The sequence below is a fragment of the Perissodus microlepis genome, chromosome 10 (genome assembly GCF_051167445.1).
Source record: "Perissodus microlepis isolate ML-2025 ecotype Zambia chromosome 10, ASM5116744v1, whole genome shotgun sequence".
NCBI classification, from domain to species: domain Eukaryota; kingdom Metazoa; phylum Chordata; class Actinopteri; order Cichliformes; family Cichlidae; genus Perissodus; species Perissodus microlepis.
In genome coordinates this window covers 17,785,596-17,807,905 of record NC_140470.1, presented here as the reverse complement: position 1 = coordinate 17,807,905, position 22,310 = coordinate 17,785,596, and the positions used below count along the sequence as shown (strand labels likewise).

Here is a 22,310-nt window from a genome sequence, read left to right as displayed (position 1 = left end):
TCTTTACAACTGGCAAAAAATAAATAAAAATAATGAGGAATTTCTTTCTGGTTTGTTTTAAAGTACGTCATGCTAACTAAAGCATGACGTAAAGAGTCATGTGTCTGACTCACTGTGAAAGACCTTAAAATAAATGAATTCTCTGATCAGACACGATGGTTTACAAGTCGTTATGTGTGGGACACAGATGCAAAAGAAAAAAAGCAGTCTAGTCACAGATTTAATGATACCTTTGATGGATTCATTAGGGGTGTTTTTAAAAATACACAGAGAACCCTCAGATTGATGAATTCTTTATGAATTTCATGAGTAAATTTGGTCTGCTCCTGACGTTTTTGTTGCCTAGAGCTGCACGAGTTGATCTCTCCTAACTCACAGGTATCAGTGTAATATTATCAGCCCATTTTAATTTCTTTTAAATATGTTTTTGCATTATTGTTGTGTATTTTAATTCTTATCTGGATAAATTTGCACCTTCTTCTTATATTTTCCTCTCCCTTTCTCAGCTCTGGAGACCAGCTGGGTGGAAGGAGGGGTTAGATGCCCTCTTGGCCAATTCCCATGTGGAAACACGAGTGAGTGCCTCCCTCAAGTTTTGCAGTGTAATGGACACAAAGACTGTCCCAATGGAGCTGATGAGAGACAGTGTGGTAAGTGTTAGCCAGTGTAACAGTGGTTATAAATGACCAAAGGCAGTATTTACTTTTAAGGGAATAGTATGCTGTTTATATTGACTTTATTATATTTTCTTATTTTTTAATATAAGTTAGAATTTTTAAATAAACTTTAGATGTTTGTAGCTCGCATTTTATGAAACGCTGAACTAATGAAATGAACATTTGTCGACAATTCACATTTTGACCTGTGATTTCACTTCATAACTGTCTTTCTTTCAAGGTGACACTAAAAGTTTTAGCAAGAGAAAGAGAACGACAAGCCTAGTCAGAAATATCCTGTAGTATAATATTATACAATAAGCTTAAGGTATTCATGTTTAGTTATTTATAAATCAGTGCCTGTTGTCCATTACCTACTCCTACTTATTTTTTTTTTGTACATTTCAAAACAAAGGAAAACAATAATATAAACAGCATTCAATAGTAGCATTAACGACTAGCAGGTTGTTTAGTGATCATGTACAATCCCTGCTTTCTGGTCGAAACTACACTGCATTCATTAAGGATCTTGTCTTCTGTTTTGTGTTTTATTGTGTTGGATCTTGTTCTATTTAATATAAACAACTGTCTAAAAATAGTCAGTGATCACCATGGGCTTCTCTGGGTTTTTATTACCCCTATTCATCTGCAGCACATTTTAAAGCTCAGTTTTTAAAACCTAACGATGTAACTACAGCTGCTCGCGGTTTGCCTGACACCAAATATTTGAATGGGTCAGAAAAGAATCACTTTAAGTAATCTAAAATGTGCAGCAGTATATTAATGGCTAACCCTGTGCTGTCGATGTATCTCAGATGTTGACCTGACTGAAATTTGGTCTGTTTTCAACATCTTCTTCCTGACGTGCAATTGCATTTGTTTCCACCTATCGGGAACTTTCACGTTAACTTTTATTGGAAATAAAATCTATGGGAAAAAGTTAGCAGTTATACTCCAGTGTCGCTGTGCTAATGTGTTTATATTATCCTAACCATAGCTGTGTAGGGAGATCCCGGGTTCAAATCCCGGACGAGCCCCCAATTCTAAATATCAACACTTCACCGAGTTCTTTTGATTCCTCAGAGGCATCCAATGGAAGACAAAACACTGCTCAGTAGACCGTTTAACACTTTATTACTTCTAGAAGGGAGACGCGTCCTGCATGACACGCTGCCGCGGATCTCAAAATGGTGTTGTGCCCCTAACAGTTTTATTACAGAAGCTCTCTCATTCTAGTCTAAACAACAGTGTCTCAGTAACTTTCCACTAGAGATGGTCCCCTCTTATCTACATTTTCCCAGGGAAGCGTGAGCGAGAGGCTACAGCTTTCTACTCCCCAAGGACACATGGTCTCATGACTTTATTTTTCAGCGCTGTGTCCACTTAATACTACACTATATAACTTTATAACAGTTATTATTAATAAGAAGCATAGCATTATTGAAGCTCTGCAAATTATTTAATCCCAACACTAGCGACCACGTAGCACACCACCATATGCTAGCTAGCCCACCATCAGTAACCCTAAAAATGTCACTGCTATTTAGTTTTCCTTCTTCATTTATATCCGAAGTGAAAGCAGAGCTATATGTTTTAATTTTTCTCAGTCAGAACATGGTATATCATCTTAAATAAAAACTAGCAAGCTAACTCCCCACTAACTTCTAACTCTGTTAAACTTCATAATCCTGTTTTCCATGGATGCCTGGATGTTAAACTTGATAGTTACACCTGGTTAGGCAGACATGCTGATCATTTTATTAAAGATTTTGACGGCTTTTAACTCTCAGTCAAATACAAGTAATGTGCAGTAAATTACAGGTAGTAAGAAAATAAACTACTAACTCTTTTACGCTGCGTCCGCACCTACACGGGTATTTTTGAAAACGCAGCTGTTTCGTCCACATGTAAACGGCGTTTCGAATCACCGAAAACTGAGATTTTTTAAACTCCTTTTTTGCGTTTACGCGTGGACGAGGAATACAGAGTTGGTCACGCAACGTTAAAAGGTATGTGCCTTTTTCACGTCACGCTGTGCGCACGTTATTTTTTACATGAGATGAATTGCAGAATGGCAGATTGAGACAAAATACTGTTAATCTGACTATCTTCAGGTTTTACACGCTTACATTTACACAAGCAGTTACTGTCCCTCCATTTAGAAAGGCAGAGGCATCACGGTGTAATTATTTTACATGTAGTTTTTTTTTTTTTTTTCTTCATGTGTTATAATATTCAACATTGCTATCAATACATTTTTCAAAAAATGCCTCTCTGTGCAAAATGCGTTCAAAAACATAAACAGCTGTGGGATACTGTTTGTCCCAGCGCTGCTCTCGACGCAGGGAAAACCAATTCTGCAGGGGAGACCTACCTCGGCACTTGTGCAGGTGAAGCCAAAGGGAAGATATGCTTCACCATATTTTCTAGTCTTTGGCTTAGAATGAAGTTGGTTTGGAAACATATTCAGCGATGCTTCATCTCCTGCTTTGCGTTTCTGTGGGCGCCCTGTGCTAGCAGTGTCCAAGCGTTTTGTTTTTTCCCCCCCTTTTCATACCGCGCCCCCCCTGCAATGGCTCTGCGCCCCCCCCTAGGGGGCGGGCCCCACACTTTGGAAAGGTCTGCCTTAGTTGATGTAAGCCAAAACTTAATGAATTGTTAACATGACTCCCCTCTACACCCCTACAAAGGTTTTTCAGAATTCATTCAAAATTTTGAGGTACAGACAGCATGGTAGTCTTGCAGCAAGACTACTTGAAACAGGAGAAAAGCTGTTACACAGGAAGAGCTGTAGAAGGGCGTCGACCAAGCAACAGGTCTGGTGTGTACTCCTTTGTGGCAGGAGGACCAGGACTACCAATGCCAGAGTCACACAAAATGACCTCAGATGGGATACTCATGTGCATATTTCTGACTAAACTGTCAGAAACAGAGTCCATGAGGATGGCAACAGGTCCTGACCTCCTTTATTCTGGCCTGTTGCCGCAGCCCAGCATCATGCATTTCAGTTCTCATTCACTAGAGATATACCTCCCCAGACCTTCACTTACCCCCTGCCATTGAGTGTCATAAATAAAGCAGTGAAGGAACTTCTGTTCATTATACATCAATAATTAGGAGTGACATGCGCCTTAAACAAAAGAACCCTTCTTTTCTTTGGTGGGACTCCAGACCAAATCGAGCCTCGCTTTCCTACAACCTCTCTTGGGCCTGGGAGTATTAGCCACTGGATCAAACTTCTCATGACAGTCTTTCTGCAACTGCGAATCAACCGGCTGAGCATGGGCACAAAGACAATAACCCTGACAATCTCCAAATTATCAGAAAAAGACTGAAGTACACAAGAGCCAAGCACAATTTTCCAAAAGAAACATCCTGTTTTGCCAGTTTTAGAGAACTAATCTGTTTCAAATTACCATTCAAGACCAGGCTCATCATCTGTTGGATATTACCTCTATTGTGTAAAAGAATACTATAAATGTTACCATGACATCCGAGAATAATCTATTTCTTTTAATTAACAGTCGAGAGTCGCTACGCCATGCAAATATTCATCAGTCATTGTCAATTAAAATGCCAATGTGTTTGTAACTATTTCGTAAACACTCCCTAGGATGCTCGTTATAGCATTAGTCCCACGGTAAACATGCGTTAGTATTTGGTTTTTTTTTAAAGCCCAGCGTTAATCATTTAAGCCCTTTTTATGAAACATTTTCATTTCTGCAGAGCATAGTTTTCTCATCACCCAGGTCAAGAAGGAGCGCAAATTAGTTTCAGTCTGTCTGCGAGGGCATGCTAGTTATCAGAAATCCACTCTGTGTTATATTACTTCTCCATTCTTGTCATCTGCCTCACCACCACACTATGCAACACTGCCATAACGATGACAAGCACAGCAGTAAAGAAGTTCACTTTCTGCACTTCATCAATCTTCTTTTTTTAAAATTTTCTTAGGAAAATTGGAACAGCAAAAGTACAGTATATAAGCCAAAAATGGAGTCTGTACAATGTTAACAAGCTTGAAAGTGAATATTTGGTATGAACACCTTTGTTCTTCAATACAGCCTGAACTCTCTTAGACAAGCTCTATTGTAATTTCTTCAGGAATCGTGCTCCATGGTGCGTTTTTACCATTATCGTGCTCAAAAGTGAAGCTACTGCCAATCAGACACTTGACACAGACCAGTTGGTATTCAGGCTGGATCAGAATCTGATGGTACTGATGATACGTGAATTCCATCAATTTTGACAGGAGTTGTACCTCTCTCCTGACCTCCTCCATACACAAGACCAATTAAAGATATCAAATTCATATTCATCACTCCATAAGACCTGTTCCCACTAATTTTCAGTCCAGATCTTGTGTAATTTGCACAAAAGTATAGGTATGCTTTATTTAAGTAGAAGTTAAAAAGTACTGAAGTGAACTGAAGTGCTTTTACTTCTTTACTTTATACAAGTTCAATCAGCTCTGAAATGTACTCAAAGAAGGAAAGTAAGTACTTTGTCGAAGGACATCATAAATCTAACCAGTTTATCCTGCACTCTGTTTGTTTTGCAGATAGTTTCAGAAAACTTTAAAAAATTACCTGCCAGTTAAAAAATGTTTATCCCTTTTTTTGTTCGCTCTGCTTCTGTAAGTACTGAAGAAGTACTGCAACTACAACAGAAGGACATCTGCACCAGTTCCAGATTGTTCTGCCCCCTGACAAAAGTACTATGAAGCTCTTTTTCATTTCCTTTTTATGCGATAATCACTGGTAATGATTGCACCCATAAGATTTCTGTGTTTTTGTTCCCCGTTATTTACACTAGGCTCAAATCACTTTCATGCACATTGTGACCAGCTTCTAGTAAGAAATTACCTGAAGATCTAATTCAGTTTTTTGTGCTAAGTTGTATGTTACCTGTAGACACAGCAGTGGTTCATCCCTTGAGTCAGGTGCTTTTTATATGATTGAATGATTTATAGGTGGCTTAACAAACAAATATTTCTCTGAAAATGGTCATATACAAGGAGTGGACTGAAAACAATTGAAAAAGCAGACAATGTCCAAAGAGAAACTTTGAAGGACCGTTAAAAAATTAAAAAAAAATACAAAAAATCTGTCTCCTTGGAACATTTTTACACAGCACTGTGATAATGATTGGCATATTTTGTATGTTTCTTAAAGAGAAGCTTGATAACAGATTAGGGTTTTTTGTTAGTAGCTTTAGAAAGATGTAGCTATGGTAGATGAGGCTTTAGAGTTCATTTTGTGAAAAAACTGGGATAAAATAGTTCCAAAAAGTAGCTCAGTCGCATAAAACAGAAAATATTGTTCCATCATTGCTGGTCCTCATCGGTACTGATTTGTCAAAGCTGTTTCTGATTTGTGTGCACTTACAGCTCCCAGTATAGCATCAGGGATGCGTTTAAAATGCTTATAATGGTCCAAGGATCTGTCAGGTCATTTGACACAGTATAATGCTTATACTCTGCTGGTGACTTCATGGTGAGGTGGGTCAACACATACGCCTAACATGCAACAGATTCCTGATTTGGGACTGGGAGTAGACAAACCCAGCGTCAGGCGGTCACGAGCTAATGTACTCCTAGCGCCGTTCCCAAGCCAGGAAAAATGGGAGAGTTGCATCGGGAATGGCATCCGATTAAAATCTGCCCCAAATCTAACATGTGGATCCATGTACTGTGGTGATTCTTTTGAAAAGAAGGGAGCAGCTGAAAGTACCCATAATGCTCATGTGCTGGTGATGCCAGTGCAGGAAAACCTTGATAAACTATCATTACTATCCAGTCAAGTAAATTTAACTCTTTGTTCTTTGCTTTGGCAGGGGACAACATCGGATGGGCAGATTTATTTGCCCGCACACTACAGAAGACTAACCCTGTGGACCAGTACTTCCTCAATGAGTGTTGTAAGTGTGTGTGTGCACATTAATACACCACGGGGTAGAAATATGGGACTCTCCACCATTTGACCCTAGAACTGAAAAAGCTTCTCGGATGAGAGGTGAAACATCTTCAAGCAACCTAAAGAAGTCCAGACGCTTTTCTTTCCAAGCTCCTTAGACTACGATGACCTGGATGACTGAGAACCTTCACAGATACATTAATACATGTAGACCACAGAGAGACATGATACAAATGATCAAAGAAGGAAAATATGATCAGGTTTTGACATCAGCTAGCAAATAATACAGATGATGTGACCTAGAAAAGAAAAAGTTGCCCCACCAAAGATTAATGGACAGCAATTAGCAAATTCTGACAGCTGGATACGACAGCACACGACTCACAGAATTGACTGTTATGTTGACGCTGAGGGAGAACTGTGTTGGGCTCTGGAGAAAAACAAATGCCATGTTTTCATTCGACAAATAATTTTCAATGAGCCTCTAAATAAAAAACAATGTGTGTGTGTCTGTGTGTAGTATTGCAGGAGTTTCCAGAGAGCTGTGACTGCATACAGACAGATGTTGAGTGTGTGGAGGTCAGCCTGCAGGATGTTCCGTCGCTCTCGCCAAATGTTACCTGGCTGTAAGTGTCCTTTGACTCCAAGCACTCTGTCAGAGTCCTCTTCAAGTGATTTGTTATTTTGTAGGTTAGGTTATTACAAGCTGTAACGGCTTGGCAGGTAACAACAGCCCATGTCTGTGTGGGTGTGTCACCGTGGCAAAATATGGCCTTGAAGACAGCTATACGCCAAGAGCAACAAAAGAGGTAGTTTTGAGTACTCAAAGGTGTTTCTCTGTCTGTCACAGTCCCACAACCATACATGGTACAGCCACAAAGGTTTACAGGTTTGGAGAGCCCATGGATACTGACTACATGGAGAAAAACCTCTCTGCATGTCTCTAAAGAAAAAAAAAGAAAAAAAAATATAAAATTTCGTTAGTCTTGCTTTTCTCATTCCATCAGCTCAATTGCTTGTTACTGTAATAATTCATTGATCCATTGATTTGAATACTGAAGATAAAAGTTTAAAAAATTGAGATTGAAAAGTTGAAAAGATTTTTATTTATATTTTAGATCTATATTAAAATATTGAAGCACAGTTTAATATCCTGGGGGAAAAAATAGGGTATGATTGTCAGCAGACTAATTACAAAAGGTATACTGAGCCTTGTGTGAATTGCAGCTTCTTTCAAAAATCGCATTCACTTATTTTTATTAGTCAGTGCCAAATTAAATTTAATTGAGGTGTCTCTTTAAAAAAATGCGTGAAATTCCCCTTGTAATTCAATTTTTGAGTCCCTGGATTTCCTGCTCCTGTAGTTTTCCGCTTTACAGTCACAGGCATAATCAAATAAAGCATAATAAGAAGGCATAATGAAATCGCTGTGATAATAAGATACCATACAAAAACCCCTTTTTTTTAAGTTGGGTCTGCACATAATTTGCAGTTCAGCTGATGTTTTTCATGAGAAATATAAATCCTGTTTAGAGGTTTTACACATCAAAATAAGATTAGTAGTCTTATGACTACTAAAGTATGAAATTCAGGTGCTGTCAGGGTTACCTTCGGCTGAGCTTCACAGCGTTTGGCTTTCACATCTGCCTTGCTAATTAAGTCTAATGTGTGGGTGGGTGTAAGTAATTTCTTCCTGCTTTGTCTCTTATTTTTTGCATATTTTTCACAATTACATGTTTCACATCATCAAACTCATTTTAAGTCAGGTTAGGCTTGCAGTTCTTAAAGATGCTGTTCTGGGTTCTTTTGTGACCTCCTGGATGAGTCATTTGTTTTGGTAGGTCGCTCACTCCTGGGAACATTCACCAGGGTTCCTAGTTTTCTCTGCTGGTGGATAACCGCTCTCGCTGTGGTTCACTGGAGTCTCAAAGAGTTTTTTCAAGTGGCTTTGTCTCTCTCAGCTGTTTCTTATATTGTGGCATAATGTGTTGAGGTGTTTTATCCTACTTCACTTTGTCAGACATTATTCAAGTGATTTCTTCAGTCAACAGGCCTGGCAGTAATCAGGCTTAGGATGTGCCTAGTAAAGCTGAACACAGGGTTCCAAAAATGTGCTAATCACAGTCATGATTTAACAAGAGATCAGTTACTTTTTCACACAGGGTCGGGTAGGTTTGGATAACTTTCCTCCTCATCAAGAAATTATTTAAACAACTAAATTTTTGTTATTTATTCAGGTTATCTTTGTCAGATGTTAAAATTTGAATATGTACACACAGAAAAGTGACCAGCAATTCATTTTGTAATATTCAGAAAAACTGAATAAATGTCAGAACTGTTTCTGAGCTAAAGACTTTCTGTGAATACCTCCTCAGGAACTCAAGCTTTGAAACTCAGCTTTTGACAGGACTCTACTTTCAGTCTCTTCATGAAGCTGACAAAATAAAACCTTGAGCAAACACAGTCGAGAGTACAGCTATCGAACTCCAGCTGTTATTAGGCACTCACGTGGCATTTTATAGGTCGGTTGTGTTTCTTGGAATTCTTTTTAATGGGCTCCTTTTCTCTGTTTATTTAGTCTTTGTAAGTGTTACTTGAGAAATTCCCACATGAATCTGAGCCTGTTATGATCATATTAAAGAGCGGAAGCTGATGTTTTCTCTTATTTTGTTTCTAAATATTAAGTATCATTGTAATTTCTAAAGAATGTCACTGCTGTCTTTCATGTCCTTTATTCAGCATTTTAGCTGAATGAGTGTGTGCTATTTTTTTCCCTTTTGCTCTACTAGCGATTGAACCTGCTGTGATAGTGTAATTTAGCCTCATGTCCACTTTAAAGTACAAAACCTAACAAAATTTTATCAAAGCTTAAATAATTAGTTTGAGTTTTAAATTACAGTTTTGGGCTCAGCTGCGCAGACTTTACTCCCTCTTGAGAGCGTGGTGGCAGTCGTGCATGTGTTTAAATCTTATCTCTGTAACCTTGTGTTGTCCTTATTGCAACCTTTTCAGATGCATTTAAACAGATGATTTTAGTTTTTAGTATTATTACTGTAGCTATTAAAGTGCAAAATACTCAGAGAGCTATTTCTGCATGGTTGTAGTTTGTGTGATGGTTATTTGCACATAACGTGTCAGACATTTCATCACTTTCTCTCCGTTTTTTCCTCTTTGTGCAAAACGTATGTTTGTGTTTTTCTTACAGCCACATTTGATGGGTTGTGTTACAGGTCCCTGAGGAGCAATGAGATCCGAGTGTTGTCCAATTTTGTTTTCTCAGAATACTCTGCCCTGGAGAGACTGTGAGTATTTTTATGCCGCCATCCTTGTGTTTTTGTTTTTTCGCTGTCTTTTTCTGGGCAATTTAGTTTTTAGTAACTGCAAATGTCAAATCACTTTTATTTGATTTTATCCTTCCTGTAGAATCTGTAGTAATAGTAGCTCAGAAATGACAACGGCTCAAGGAGTGTATTGATTTCTACACTTTTCATACACGTTTTCATTTAGTAGTTTGGTAGAGCGGCCTTATATTGTGACATACTGGACCTGAGCATCCAGTTTTTCCAGTAGATGACTGCTCCATCTACTTGTCTGTTGACAAGAAGATAAATTTTCTGTGTTATTTCTTAATAATCATGTAATAAAGGGTAACAATAATATTTCTCTAACAGGTGAAAATAGGATTTTAAGAGCATATGAAAGTTTTCTGTTTTTCCTATTGTCTCAAACATAGTTTGAAATAAAAGAGCGTTTGTTATTTTTATTCTGTTCTGTTTTCAGGTTTCTGCAGAACAACAGCCTCCACTTCATATCTAAGCATGCATTCAGCGGTCTGCACAATCTAAAGAGGTTGTAAGTATCCTGCCTCGTTTCCCCTGAAGCAAGTGTATTAATTTTGTTTTCCTTCAGTTCTCTTTTGTGTTACAGGTCAACTTCAATTAATTTTTTTTAACCTGAGTGGTACTCATTTCTTACACGGAGAAAAGCAGTTGTGTTTTGACTCCAGGCTTTTCTGTGGAGTCTGCGGGAATGAGCAAAACTGTGCATTAAAAAAGAGAGAGAGAGAGAAAGGATCAAGGTGGCTTTTTTTGCAAGCCAGAATTTCTGTTTCTGTGTTTAGTTTATGAAATGTCAACAAATAAAACTGTGAAAAAAAATGCCATCATTTATTTAAATTGTCTAAAGATGACTTCAATTTTTGTCTGACCAAAAATCATACCCAAAACTATGGGTATGTCCTATGATTATACCTTTGCTGTATTTTGTTACTTTCAAATGTAGTCATTACAGTTGTCTTTTTTTATGACCAAACTTCTTGTGCTTTTCATGCTTTCTCTCAGGTTTCTCAGTGAGAACTTAATCTCCTTCCTCAGTCCCGGTGTGTTCGGGGATCTAAATCAATTGGAGTGGCTGTAAGTAACTCAAAAGCATACAGATGTGCACTTTCAATAGTCACAAATATATGAATACATGGTAGCAAGGAGACTGTGTTAAAAAAAAAAAGTTATCCAAAGACTGTAACGTTCTGTTAATTTTGCTTTTAATTTTAAAGGTTGAGATGCAAAAGTTGTCCATTTGATCCATAGGTTGGAAACAACTCCACTAGCTGGATATAAAATTATTTATTTAAGCAGCAGACTGGAGAAGTGGAAATGGTGCAAAAATAACAAGTTTAAATGGTGCACAGATGTGTGGATTGAGCTTTTTTCTACCCATGAAATCTTAGTTGACTCAAGTAGTTTTTTTCCTTTTTTCTAAATTCTTCTGTAAAACACAAGAGCTAATGTTGTATGCTGCTATTGTGAAATACTGAAAATCACATTTGTTTAAAAATCATATTGGGTCACATTTGTAACATTTATCTAAAGAAATCGTAATCACCAATGATTTATTTAATGCGATTAAGCAGTCAAACTGGGTAATCTTGTTTTGCGTGTCAGGATGTTGGATCATAACCCGCTAAGCAGCTTGTCCCAGGACACCTTCACTGGGCTCCAGTCTCTCATGTATTTGTGAGTTGCATTTTTCTTTTAATATTATGTAATAATTTTGACTTGGATTTGTTTCTAGTCTAGATCTACTCTGAGGTCTTCACTTACAAAATCAAAAGTCTTAAACTCTTGCAAACCTGAAAGCACTCAGTAGGAAAATAAACCTTACTTTGCAGCACATGTAAAAAAAAAAGTGTTTATCATCTTACAAAAGTAATGTCGTGCATTGCACTGAACTTTACTTATCTTTAAATATGCTACAATGCAGGCTAATTGCAAGAGGAAAGGTGAGAGTAAATCTACGATTAATATTAAGAATTAAGTTTAATGCATGTTTAACTTCATATTACTGATGCTTATGAGGGAGCTAGCATGCAGTACGGAGGCCTGTCAGGACAAAAATGAAGCCGCTAATTCCAGTGCACTTCAGATCACTTTGAGGTTTTCGTCATCTGGAATCTTTCACTTTGATAGTTGTGTAATATATTCCATATGCTTGGTTCTACGCCCACTCATTTTATTCATTAGTCAAAAACCGGCCTGGCTTTCAAAATAATTGATGTTATGAATATATGAATATAAGAAATATGAGATAACTATTGTTCTTGTAGTTACATTTCCACTGAAGTCACAGCAAAGTGGATTCAGCCTCTCTTTTTATTTTACTCAGTAGCAGTTACATGTTTTTGATTATCAACAACAATTTCATGGATTAACAGAATTTGTTTTGTTTCCTTTTATTTTTTCATACTCACTAAAATATTTTTGAGTGTTTGCCTCTGCCACTGGTTTCTCTCAAGACTTGTACCAACGATGATGTTTCATCTTTTATTTTGGGTTTTTATGAATGTCTTACAACAGGCATTGATTTTGTCACATAATGCTGGTTCAAGGACCTAAATGCAGACTCGGGAGATAAAATCATCAAACAAAAGGCAAACTTCTTATTGAAGGTGGTACATTGGGGGAAAAAATGCAATCCAAATTCTTCAAACGAGCAGTGACACAGCGATGATTCAACAGACACCGTGAGAAAGACTTCAAGGAAAGACGAGTCTATTTATACACATACGCATACTCTAAAGTCATCAGGGTAAGTGAAAGCAGAAGGTAAACAAGACACAGCTTGAAGACAATCAAGTCAGCGAGACAAGAGGAAGGAAGTAAAACTAAACACAAGACACGGGACAAATAACTGCCCAACCAAAATGGAAAGTTAGAAACAATAGATAAACAGAGAAATGTAGACAAATAAATACACTTGACATGAAACACTAAAGGATTAAAAAAACAACCTCTAATACAAACCAAAATGAGAGTTAAGAGCAAAACAAAATAAACGCTATAACCAAACTAAGAACTGATGATCGAAGATTTTAGTAAACAAGGCCAAATATTCCAAAGAGTCCAATATCCAGGGCCATGACACACTTCTGATTAACTAAGCTGAATTTAGGGCAGCTGATAGTAGGCTAACTAATCCACATTGAGGCCTGGCTTAATTTGAGCTTAGTCTGTGAAACCAGCCATTTAACCCAGACCTGAAACCTGAGCTGTTGTTTGGGAAGGATTTTTAATTTCTCCCAGCTGTTTGGGATTAGTTGGATCAGATAATGTAAAAAAAAAAAAATCATCATCTTTTAACAGATATTAAGTCATCTTATGGGGACAATGGCTTAATATCAACAAAGTATTAAACACTTTACTGAGCAGGATGACGTATAAGGTGCAGAAAAGCCAAAACGTAATGTACCCATACGACACAGGGTCTCAAGAGGTCAGGTCCTAAAGCCCTGGATGATGTGACCTAGAAACAGGTATCCGTCTCACGAAATAACCCTTTTAATGTTTACGTTTCAGACATAAAATGTGTTCTCACTCCGCCTGCCTCCTCAAAGAGTGTTTGCACTTCCATGGAGGGACTGTTAGACGGGGATGACCATATGTCTCTCATTTGATTCCCCATTCAGCTTTGGAATCAGAGTCCCTTGTCCTTACTGCCCGCTGAAGTGTTGCCACCCAAAATATTAAACATTGTTTTGATATGGAAACTGTTTCAGGGTTGAGGTCTGCCTGTGCCATAATTCTTAAGCAAATAGGGATTTTTTTACTCCACATAGTTAAAACCCCCATCAGATACCATTTATATAGTTGGCTCAATGTCTGATTTTTTTTCTTTTGTTCATCTCAGCATCAGCAGAGATTTGAAGAAAGAAAATTACAGTGAACAGTTTGGTACATCCATTCTGTTATTGTTTGGTAGTGCAGTTATGAGCATATGTCATTCCTGCCTTGGAAGAACTTATGTATCTAGCATATTTCTTGAGGAATGAAGCACGCTTCTCATTGGTTAGAGGGAAGTGAGTTTGACACAACTGTCCAAGTCCAGAACTGGCAAAACATCCCTACACTTGAATATTCCTACCACCTCATTTCAGTGTGGGCTTGATGCGCTGCCATGTCATTCTCTGTCTTGTACATCTCAGACTTCTATTACTGGCAGAAACCACAAACTTGGTTTCATCAGGAAATAGAGTTTTCCAGTCATCCGCTGTGAAATGCGGATATGTCTAAGCCCACCCAAAGCATCTGGACATGTGTTCCTTTCCCGAGAAGTGATTTAGAAGAGACCTTTTTCTATCACTAATGAGAAGCTTGATGTGTATCTTCTTTGAGGTCATAGCATTTTGGTCTCTCCGGCCATGCTCTGGATAAAAATGCTCCAGTTTCAACCCCTTGTTTTTATAGCAGGTGAACAATGGCTGCAAGATCATTTAGTTAATTAGCTTCTAATAAATGTAATACATCCACCTGTGTGATATGAACAAAAGATACAACTCAAGGAACTGTAAGATTTTGGATAAAACAGGTCCGTGCAAAACAATCAAGCTTCAACTTCATGGAGAGAAAAAAAATACTCAGAATTTCTGATTTTCTCAGCAAAGATGTACCTGTAACTTTATTTTGAAAGGTTCGTGGGTGGACATTCTTTTGTACATGCAAATATACTTACTAGAGATGGACCGATCCGATATTACGTATCGGTATCGGTCCGATACTGACGTAAATTACTGGATCGGATATCGGAGAGAAATAAAAAATGTAATCCGATCCATTAAATATCAAAAAACCTCACAAAACTTGCGACACGGCGTAACTCTCCTCATAACCATAGCACGTCGGAGCAGTGTGCTCATGTGATAGAGCGGCTGTGTGTATTTGTAGCCTTGCTACCAAACCAGCATTTCATCTCCGAGGAAGTGATCCCAGAGAGAAGTAAAGCAAGTGTGTAAGTTCGTCTCTGAATGTTTGTAAAGCATTCCCACGTTAAGCTTAACAACCGATATATGGAGCAACTGCCTCTTCTCTCCCCCTCCGTCTCCTGCTGCTACTTCAATCATGAAACTGATCAGTGATCAACTGATCGGCTTTTCTGTCGCGAGTCCGTCTCTCTTGTTTGTTTATCTCCCACTTTGCACCAGAAAGAGGAAACCAGCGGCTGAATAACAGCAGCACGTTTAAGCTTAATAATCTGTTGTTAGAATTTATTTAATATTACTTTCTAGACCAGGATCCTTTTCTACGCAGCTGACGGCTGGTAACTGTGCAGGGGCAGATCTAGCAAAGTTTAGCCAGGGGGGCCGATAGGGCATGAACAGGGAGAAGGGGGCACAAAGACATACTTTTCTTTCTTATTCTCATTTAAAATGTCTAGCTTTTATTAAATAATTATCTGAATCTTACACCCAAAGTTTTAATCTGATGTAAAATATATAGAAGTCCATTACTGTATATAGTAACTATTAAGTCTAATATACCCTAGTAAGCTTTTCCTTTGGGAAGGTACCATCTGTGCAGTCTGCAGTTCTGTTGAAGAAAGATGTTGAATCTATTTAATTATTCTTGAAAAATAATTTATTTCTGTGCATTTTTTTTTCACACTGCATCAAATTTAAGTTGATTACGTCGATTAAGCATCATGAGGTGGAGGGTGGGGGGTGGTTCCTTATTTTTTCGTTTTTGTTTTTTTTTTGCTGGGAGTTTTAGAGCCCTATTAGTTAGGTTGCTTACTCTTTAAAATACCAGAATAGGGAGGATGGAGTAGGTTTAAGTTTGTTAGATTGATCAGTATTGCTGAACTATGAAATATTTTGGGTGCAGTGCATTTTTTGCATACAGGTATAACAGAATAGCTTTAGTGTTTTTTTTAGTTTTTTTTTTAACTTGAGTATGAACTTATACAAAAAGCAGCAAGATATTAAAAAAACAGTTTTATTGATTAAAAATCACACTATATCGGATTCATATCGGTATCGGCCGATATCCAAATTTATGATATCGGTATCGGACATAAAAAAGTGGTATCGTGCCATCTCTAATACTTACCTTTCAAAATGTATATAGAATTTCCTGGGACATAATTTAATAACATCACATAACATCCCAAAGTCATATAAACTGTGTGATAATGTCGTGTATACACTAACTTTTCTTTTTAGAATTTACTGCCTGCCTTGCTGGTGAAATAACAGCCTGTACATAAACAAAGATAATAAAGTTATATGAGTCAAGTATATGACATGTGAACATTTTTCCATGCAAACATGTTGCTGCTTCCTGCTGTCTGTCTGACTTTTGAGTCACTTTTGCTTGACCGACCCCCGATCCTACACTCTGAGGATCAGCACATTTATATATGGATGCCAAGAAGTCCAGGAGTAATTTGGCTCTTAAAAGTCACAGTCTAAGCCTTACATCTGTTTAGTAGTCACTCTATAACTCTGTTCGGTCCTATTTAGTTTTGCGATTAAATGTCTTCCTCCCCCCTTCAGGTCCATGGTGAACACTTCACTGCAGCAGCTTCCTCATCCAAGCTTCTGTCAACACATGCCTGCCTTGGACTGGCTGTGAGTTAGAGTGTACTTGTGTGCATGCAGGTGTGTAGTGCATGTGATGTTAGTGCACTAAAAAGTGTAGCAGCTATGCTGATGTGTGTTTGTCCTTGTTTGCATATATAAATAACAAATTAAACTGGTATTATAGAGGTGATACTGAGTTGCATGACAGTTTGAGTCAGCCGATATCTCTGGGGCTGCTCAGATTATTTTTTTCTGAGCAGATTAAGTGCAAGAAAAAATATTCCATTTATTTTTTCTTTCATGACTTTTACCAAAAAACTATGAAAATTACACCCTTATATTTATATGTTTAGTAAATGTACATTTTTATTTTCCCTCTCCTCCTGTTTTCACTACTCTCAGGGATCTTGAGGGAAACCAGATTCAAACTCTTAACTACTCTATCTTAAAGACATGCAGCAAGCTTGAAGTTTTGTGAGTATCCTGCTTTATTAAAAGTTCAATAAGAATGCTGAAAGCTCAGGGTTTAAATTTGCGCACCACACAGAAAGTTTCCCAAAAGATAAGGTAACGAGAGGTGTTTTTTGATCTTCAGATGCTGCATATATACTCAGCAGCTACTTTGTTAGGTACACTTGTTGAACTACTCAATAACACAAATATCTAATCGGCCAAACAAATAGCCGCAACTCTGTGCATGTAGGCATGAAAACATGGTCAAGACGACCTGCTGAAGTTCAAACTAGGCATCTACATGAGAAAGAAGATTGATTTAAGTGACTCTGAATGTCACGAGGCTGAAGAAGTCACTTGAATGAGTGACAAAACGTTTCTCCCACTGAAAACGCTACGCCCAGATGAACATAATCAAGTTTTTGGGATGTCTAAAGAAGACTGTAAAAATGTTGTCTGGTCTCATGAGTCATGATTTCTGTTGCAACATCTGGATGTTAGCATTTGGCATTAACAACAAGAAAGCATGGACCCATCCTGCCTTGTGTCAAAGCTCGGGTTAGTGGTGGAATAGTGTTGGGGATATTTTCTTGGCACACGTTGTGTCCCTTCAGACCAGTGGAGCATTGTTTAAACACAACAGCCTACCTGAGTATTGTTGCTGACCATGACCACAGTGCACCCATCTTCTCATGGCTCAGATCACTTCGAACTGGTTTCTTGGACATGGCCTCTCAACATCTCAACCCAGTAGAGCAGGTGTTTCAAACACAATGGCCCAACAAAGACAAAACTATGCATAAGACAAGATTCCCCCCCCCCACAGCCATTCAAACTAGTAGATAAACAATTAAATAAAAAGTTTGTCTTTCATTTTTTTGCATTTTACAAAGTGTCCACAGTAAAAAGAATCACTTGTTGAAATGTTGCTCGTGTCAGAACTATAACAGAATGTGATATAGATACAATATTACAGCTGTTGCGTTGTTAGTCTACAGCAAGTGTTAGTTAAGTGTAATGAGGATGTGTTTGTGCATGTTTAATATATCTCTGGGGTCTCAGTTGTGCCTAAACGCAGTTAATGTTGTGTTTACAGGAAATACATTAGAAATTATGGACTTTTCATATATCACTGCAGTTAGTTAATCATCCTTAAGGGACTTAAGTGCCTTAAGTTTTTAGAAAATCTCCCATTTTAATCCTTTAATTATGTTTTATTCATTTAATTTTATCTGTTTACCTAAGTTTATCTCCTATTCTCTCCCCTTGGCTCGCCCACCCTCAGACACACTTGTTCTCTTTTTATTTATTTTTTTAATTAACAAGAACAAATTCTGCTGTGCAATCAGATCTCTAAGAAATTGGTCAAACAAGCATAGAAATAGAAATTGTCGCAACTAAATGTGACTACCAGGCCTGGCCTAAACTTGCTTGGAAACTTGGCTCAGGCCAAAAATTACACTGTGGTAAGCAGGCCTGCTGATCTTGGCTTAATTAGGCTACTCACCAGCTCTTTTTCTGCAGACACACTTGGAGTTGGCTTCGGCATGCAATCATGTCACTAGAGCCAGCAGCTCCGGAGGATATGCTTAAGTAAAGCTTTTCCTGGGCACATTGTGCTCTTCATTTATTTTTATCCCAGATGTGGAGGGTCACTGGGTTAAATAGGACATAAACAGAAATTAATGCTCTGGGTTTTAGTCTGCCAGGTTATTATTCCAGGTCCGTCACTACCATGTGATAGTGAGCTTGTGGGATGGCACCTATTCATTCACTTGTCACCACATCTGCCAGAACACCATGTCTGTTGATTCAACTATAGGGTCAGTGGATTGTGTATATGGATCTTTTGCTTCCCACTGTCAACAGGATCACCTCATGCACCAACAGAAGCCAGAAAAATGCCATACACTTAAATTTAAGCTCTTCCACTTTGGTGAGCCAGGTCTCAATCTCCTTGGTGGATGCTGCATCCCTGCCATCACCAAGGCTTCTGACTTGCTGTTTCACAAATGGCCCTGCAAAGCCCAACAGTAAAGCCTTAGGACCTACCGGAGCAGCTCATGTGCCTCAGAGGAGGTTAAACTGAGATCTAGACAGAAGTGCAATAATGGTTTGTTTCAAATGACTGCATGTGCGGCATTTTTAAGCTCCACAACTGATGAGCCATGAGGTTTGGCAGTGAAATGAGCTGAACTAGAGGAGAGGATTCACACGAAGTTCAGTGAGTACGGAGGCCTAAGCAGGGTCATGCAAACTTTGAGGACATGGTTAAGACTGACTAAAGTAAATGAGATTGTATCCATTTATACCAGTTTTCCAACAGCACTTTGCAGCTCTCTGCATGGTTTCTGACAGCAGCTCTGCCTTCTTCAGGTTACTGATAGACAACAGGATTAGGACAATTCCCGAAAACACCTTCCAGTCTCTGTGGAAGCTGGCCGAACTGTGAGTAAGAGCACATTCACAGAAAGTCAGTAAAACCATGTCAAAAATAAATAAATAAATATACACCACTGTCTTTAAGTTCACTCAAAGAGATTCTGGTGAGGCTGGTGTTAGTCAGAGAAGTTTTGTTCTGATGAGATATGAAGTGTCAGGGATGAGTAAGAAAAGAAACCTGTGTAGAATTTCACACAAACATTATGTATCTGCACATTTATTTAAAGCCTTTGCTGTTTTCTATGCATGTTTACACTGTCCATGTTTGGAATTGAATGAGAAAAATGTAAATGTGCTATAAAATGAGTCAGGAGGTTTAATTTTTCCCTTGTTTCTCTTTCATCCTCTTTAGGGATCTGTCCAGGAACAGGATTAGGGAGCTGCCAAAAAACACCTTCAAGAGTCTCTCCAAATCCCTCCTTAAACTGTGAGTAAATGATAGTGTGGAAAATCATTCATCATTATGTGGGTTTTGTAACAGGAGTGAATTAGGACAAGGTCTAAAGTAGGATTAAGAAAAAATAACTTTGTGAAGGTTTCTGAGAATGTGACTTATTCTTAGTGGGATACATGGTGGCTGTAATCAGATGCAGAATAAAACTATTTTTGTTGGAAGCTTTGAAAGAAAGAACTTATATAATTAATGTAAAAGAAAAATCAATCATGAAACTGTTGCATTGAGTTAAAATAATAAGTGCAAGCATCATATTTTTAGATAAACTGAGTTTATTTATGTGCCAATTCTATATAATCCTCCATTAATACTGTTACTTCATTCTCATTTAGTGGTATTTTGAGCTTCTTTTCCACTATGTGAGAGGAAAATGATATATAGTAATGTAACATAAGAAATATTTACAAACTGGAGACAGGCAGTAAAATCCTGCATCAAACTGCAGTATGTAGTAGTTTGTATTTGATATTTAAGTATTACTTTATTCAAATACTCATTTTTACAGTGCTGTACTTTACCTTTTACTAATGAGAGAACAAGGCTCTCATTAGCTTCTTCTAGCACTCCTTCTAAACTTTTATTATTAATTCAAGTGCTGTAACAAAATTAATTTCCAAATAAAGGATAAATAAATTATTATTAAGCCTGCAGCACTTATTCAAATTCTTCACTCTGTATTTAGAGGTGAGTCGAGCAAAATTTTGTCGAGTTTTGGTGACTTACGGGTGACACACGAAACAAACAGAGAACATAACATTGCATTAGCAGAGGCATGATGAAATGAACATGATATAGAGGAATATTCAAAGAATGGAAATGTATAAATCTAATTTTATACATTTATTAACAAATCTTGACATATTGAAGTTAATAATCGCTGTGTGTATGATAACGCAAACGTTCATTCAGACCGGCCCACCCTTTCAGAAGGAGATTCGGTAGTTTCTTGTGAATTGTGTGGGTCACCTTGAACATAATAAGAGAAACACCTATAATAAAACCAAGAAAATGTGTATCTTACACACTATGATTGCAGGGGGGTTTGTCCTAAAATCTCCCTAAAATGATAAACGACCTAGAAAATGATTAAATGACGAAAGACCATTCAGAAACTGCTGTAGGTGAAGTGTTATTTTTAATGGAATAAATGACTCTTAGTAAGCTTAACTTAACTTTTCCTCTTAACTGAGTAAAGCCAGAACAGTGAATTACAAGAATAAAAAAAAACTAGAGTACTTCTTGAACTTTCTGACAAATTTTTAAAAAGGAAATAAAATATCAATTTTCATATATGAGTTTTTATATATATAAAATATAGATAGATAGATAGATAGATAGATAGATAGATAGATAGATAGATAGATAGATAGATAGATAAATAGATCTATATCAAAGCCTGGCCCACTTCATGGCTTTGCAAAAAGTTAAGAATGGCATAAATGTTGTACTTTTAAATGTCTTTTAATACATTTTACAGCTTTTCTTGCTGATGAAGCTCTCTGCCATGGCCATTCAAACTACGCCAAAGGGGGAAATAGGGGAAAAAATAGGACATTTTCTGTGAATTAACAGAAACATTCTGGTTTATAATTAGCGGACAGTCTGGACACTGAACCATCAGAACTTTTTCTGTAATTTTACACATTTACTTCTTAAGGTTTTGGCCCAAGAAGTCGTGCTGACTCATTTCTTTTGTTTACTAAAAACAAACAAAGAAAAATTAAGAAATACTGTTGAAATTGTGCACCTTCTTCTTCTATTAAGACATTTCAGTAAATGCGTAGTTAAACTTAATTTCACTGACAGAAAGGGCAGTTTCCCTGGTCTGGGCCACTTAAGATCAAAGTCAGCTGTATGTGACCCACAATGTATAATGACTTAGCGGTTTCAAAAGCTCATCAAATCAAATATGACACACTCAGCGTTACAAGGTTAACGCTGATCGTCCGTGTAACTCACAGTTTTAGAGCTGCTCCTCATATGCATTGTGTCGTGCATTAAGGCATATGGACTGTTTTGATTTTGTAGTGTTAATCACATGTATAAAATGCCTCAGCCTTTTCTATGCATACTCAAATCTTCCAGTTATTACGTAAAAACAACATTTCTGTACTTTTGCCTCTTAGTGCTGAAGGGGAAAAAATTACCAAAATGAATGAACCTTGAGACAAACCTGTTTATGAGCAGCAGCTGAAAACCTTTTTTTGGGAAAGGAGGGGCCAAGACTGGAAATGCTGTCAGTCAGAGTGACAGCGCATGAATAATTGCTTTCATAAAACTGTTGCGCTCCAGTTAGTTCGCTGGCTCCGTGTGTGTGTGTGTGTGTGTGTGTGTGTGTGTGTGTGTGTGTGTGTGTGTGTGTGTGTGTGTAACTCCCTAAAGATCACTAGAGACATGGCGTTAAACTAGTTTGTCATTAAAACGGGACAGTCCCCAGAACTTAAATCAAAATTGGCATAAGTTTGGCTTGAAGTCTGAACTAGCTTGACCGAAGGTTTCTCATGCAGTCGTCATGTTTGTGCGGGTGTTAGGCCGAAGAG

At 37.7% G+C, this 22,310-nt stretch overlaps 1 protein-coding gene across 1 annotated transcript in view; it reads left to right on the top strand.

Moving 5' to 3' along the window:
- The window catches only part of rxfp2a (relaxin family peptide receptor 2a), a 46,750-nt gene that overhangs the window by 11,925 nt on the left and 12,515 nt on the right, over window positions 1–22,310 (top strand). Inside the window, exons 2-12 of the mRNA XM_084940429.1 lie at window positions 507–650; window positions 6,492–6,575; window positions 7,092–7,197; window positions 9,802–9,873; window positions 10,352–10,423; window positions 10,912–10,983; window positions 11,512–11,583; window positions 16,395–16,469; window positions 16,824–16,895; window positions 19,251–19,322; window positions 19,669–19,743. Coding sequence (XP_084796555.1) covers window positions 507–650; window positions 6,492–6,575; window positions 7,092–7,197; window positions 9,802–9,873; window positions 10,352–10,423; window positions 10,912–10,983; window positions 11,512–11,583; window positions 16,395–16,469; window positions 16,824–16,895; window positions 19,251–19,322; window positions 19,669–19,743 — 916 coding nt within the window. The remainder of the gene's footprint in view (window positions 1–506; window positions 651–6,491; window positions 6,576–7,091; window positions 7,198–9,801; window positions 9,874–10,351; window positions 10,424–10,911; window positions 10,984–11,511; window positions 11,584–16,394; window positions 16,470–16,823; window positions 16,896–19,250; window positions 19,323–19,668; window positions 19,744–22,310) is intronic.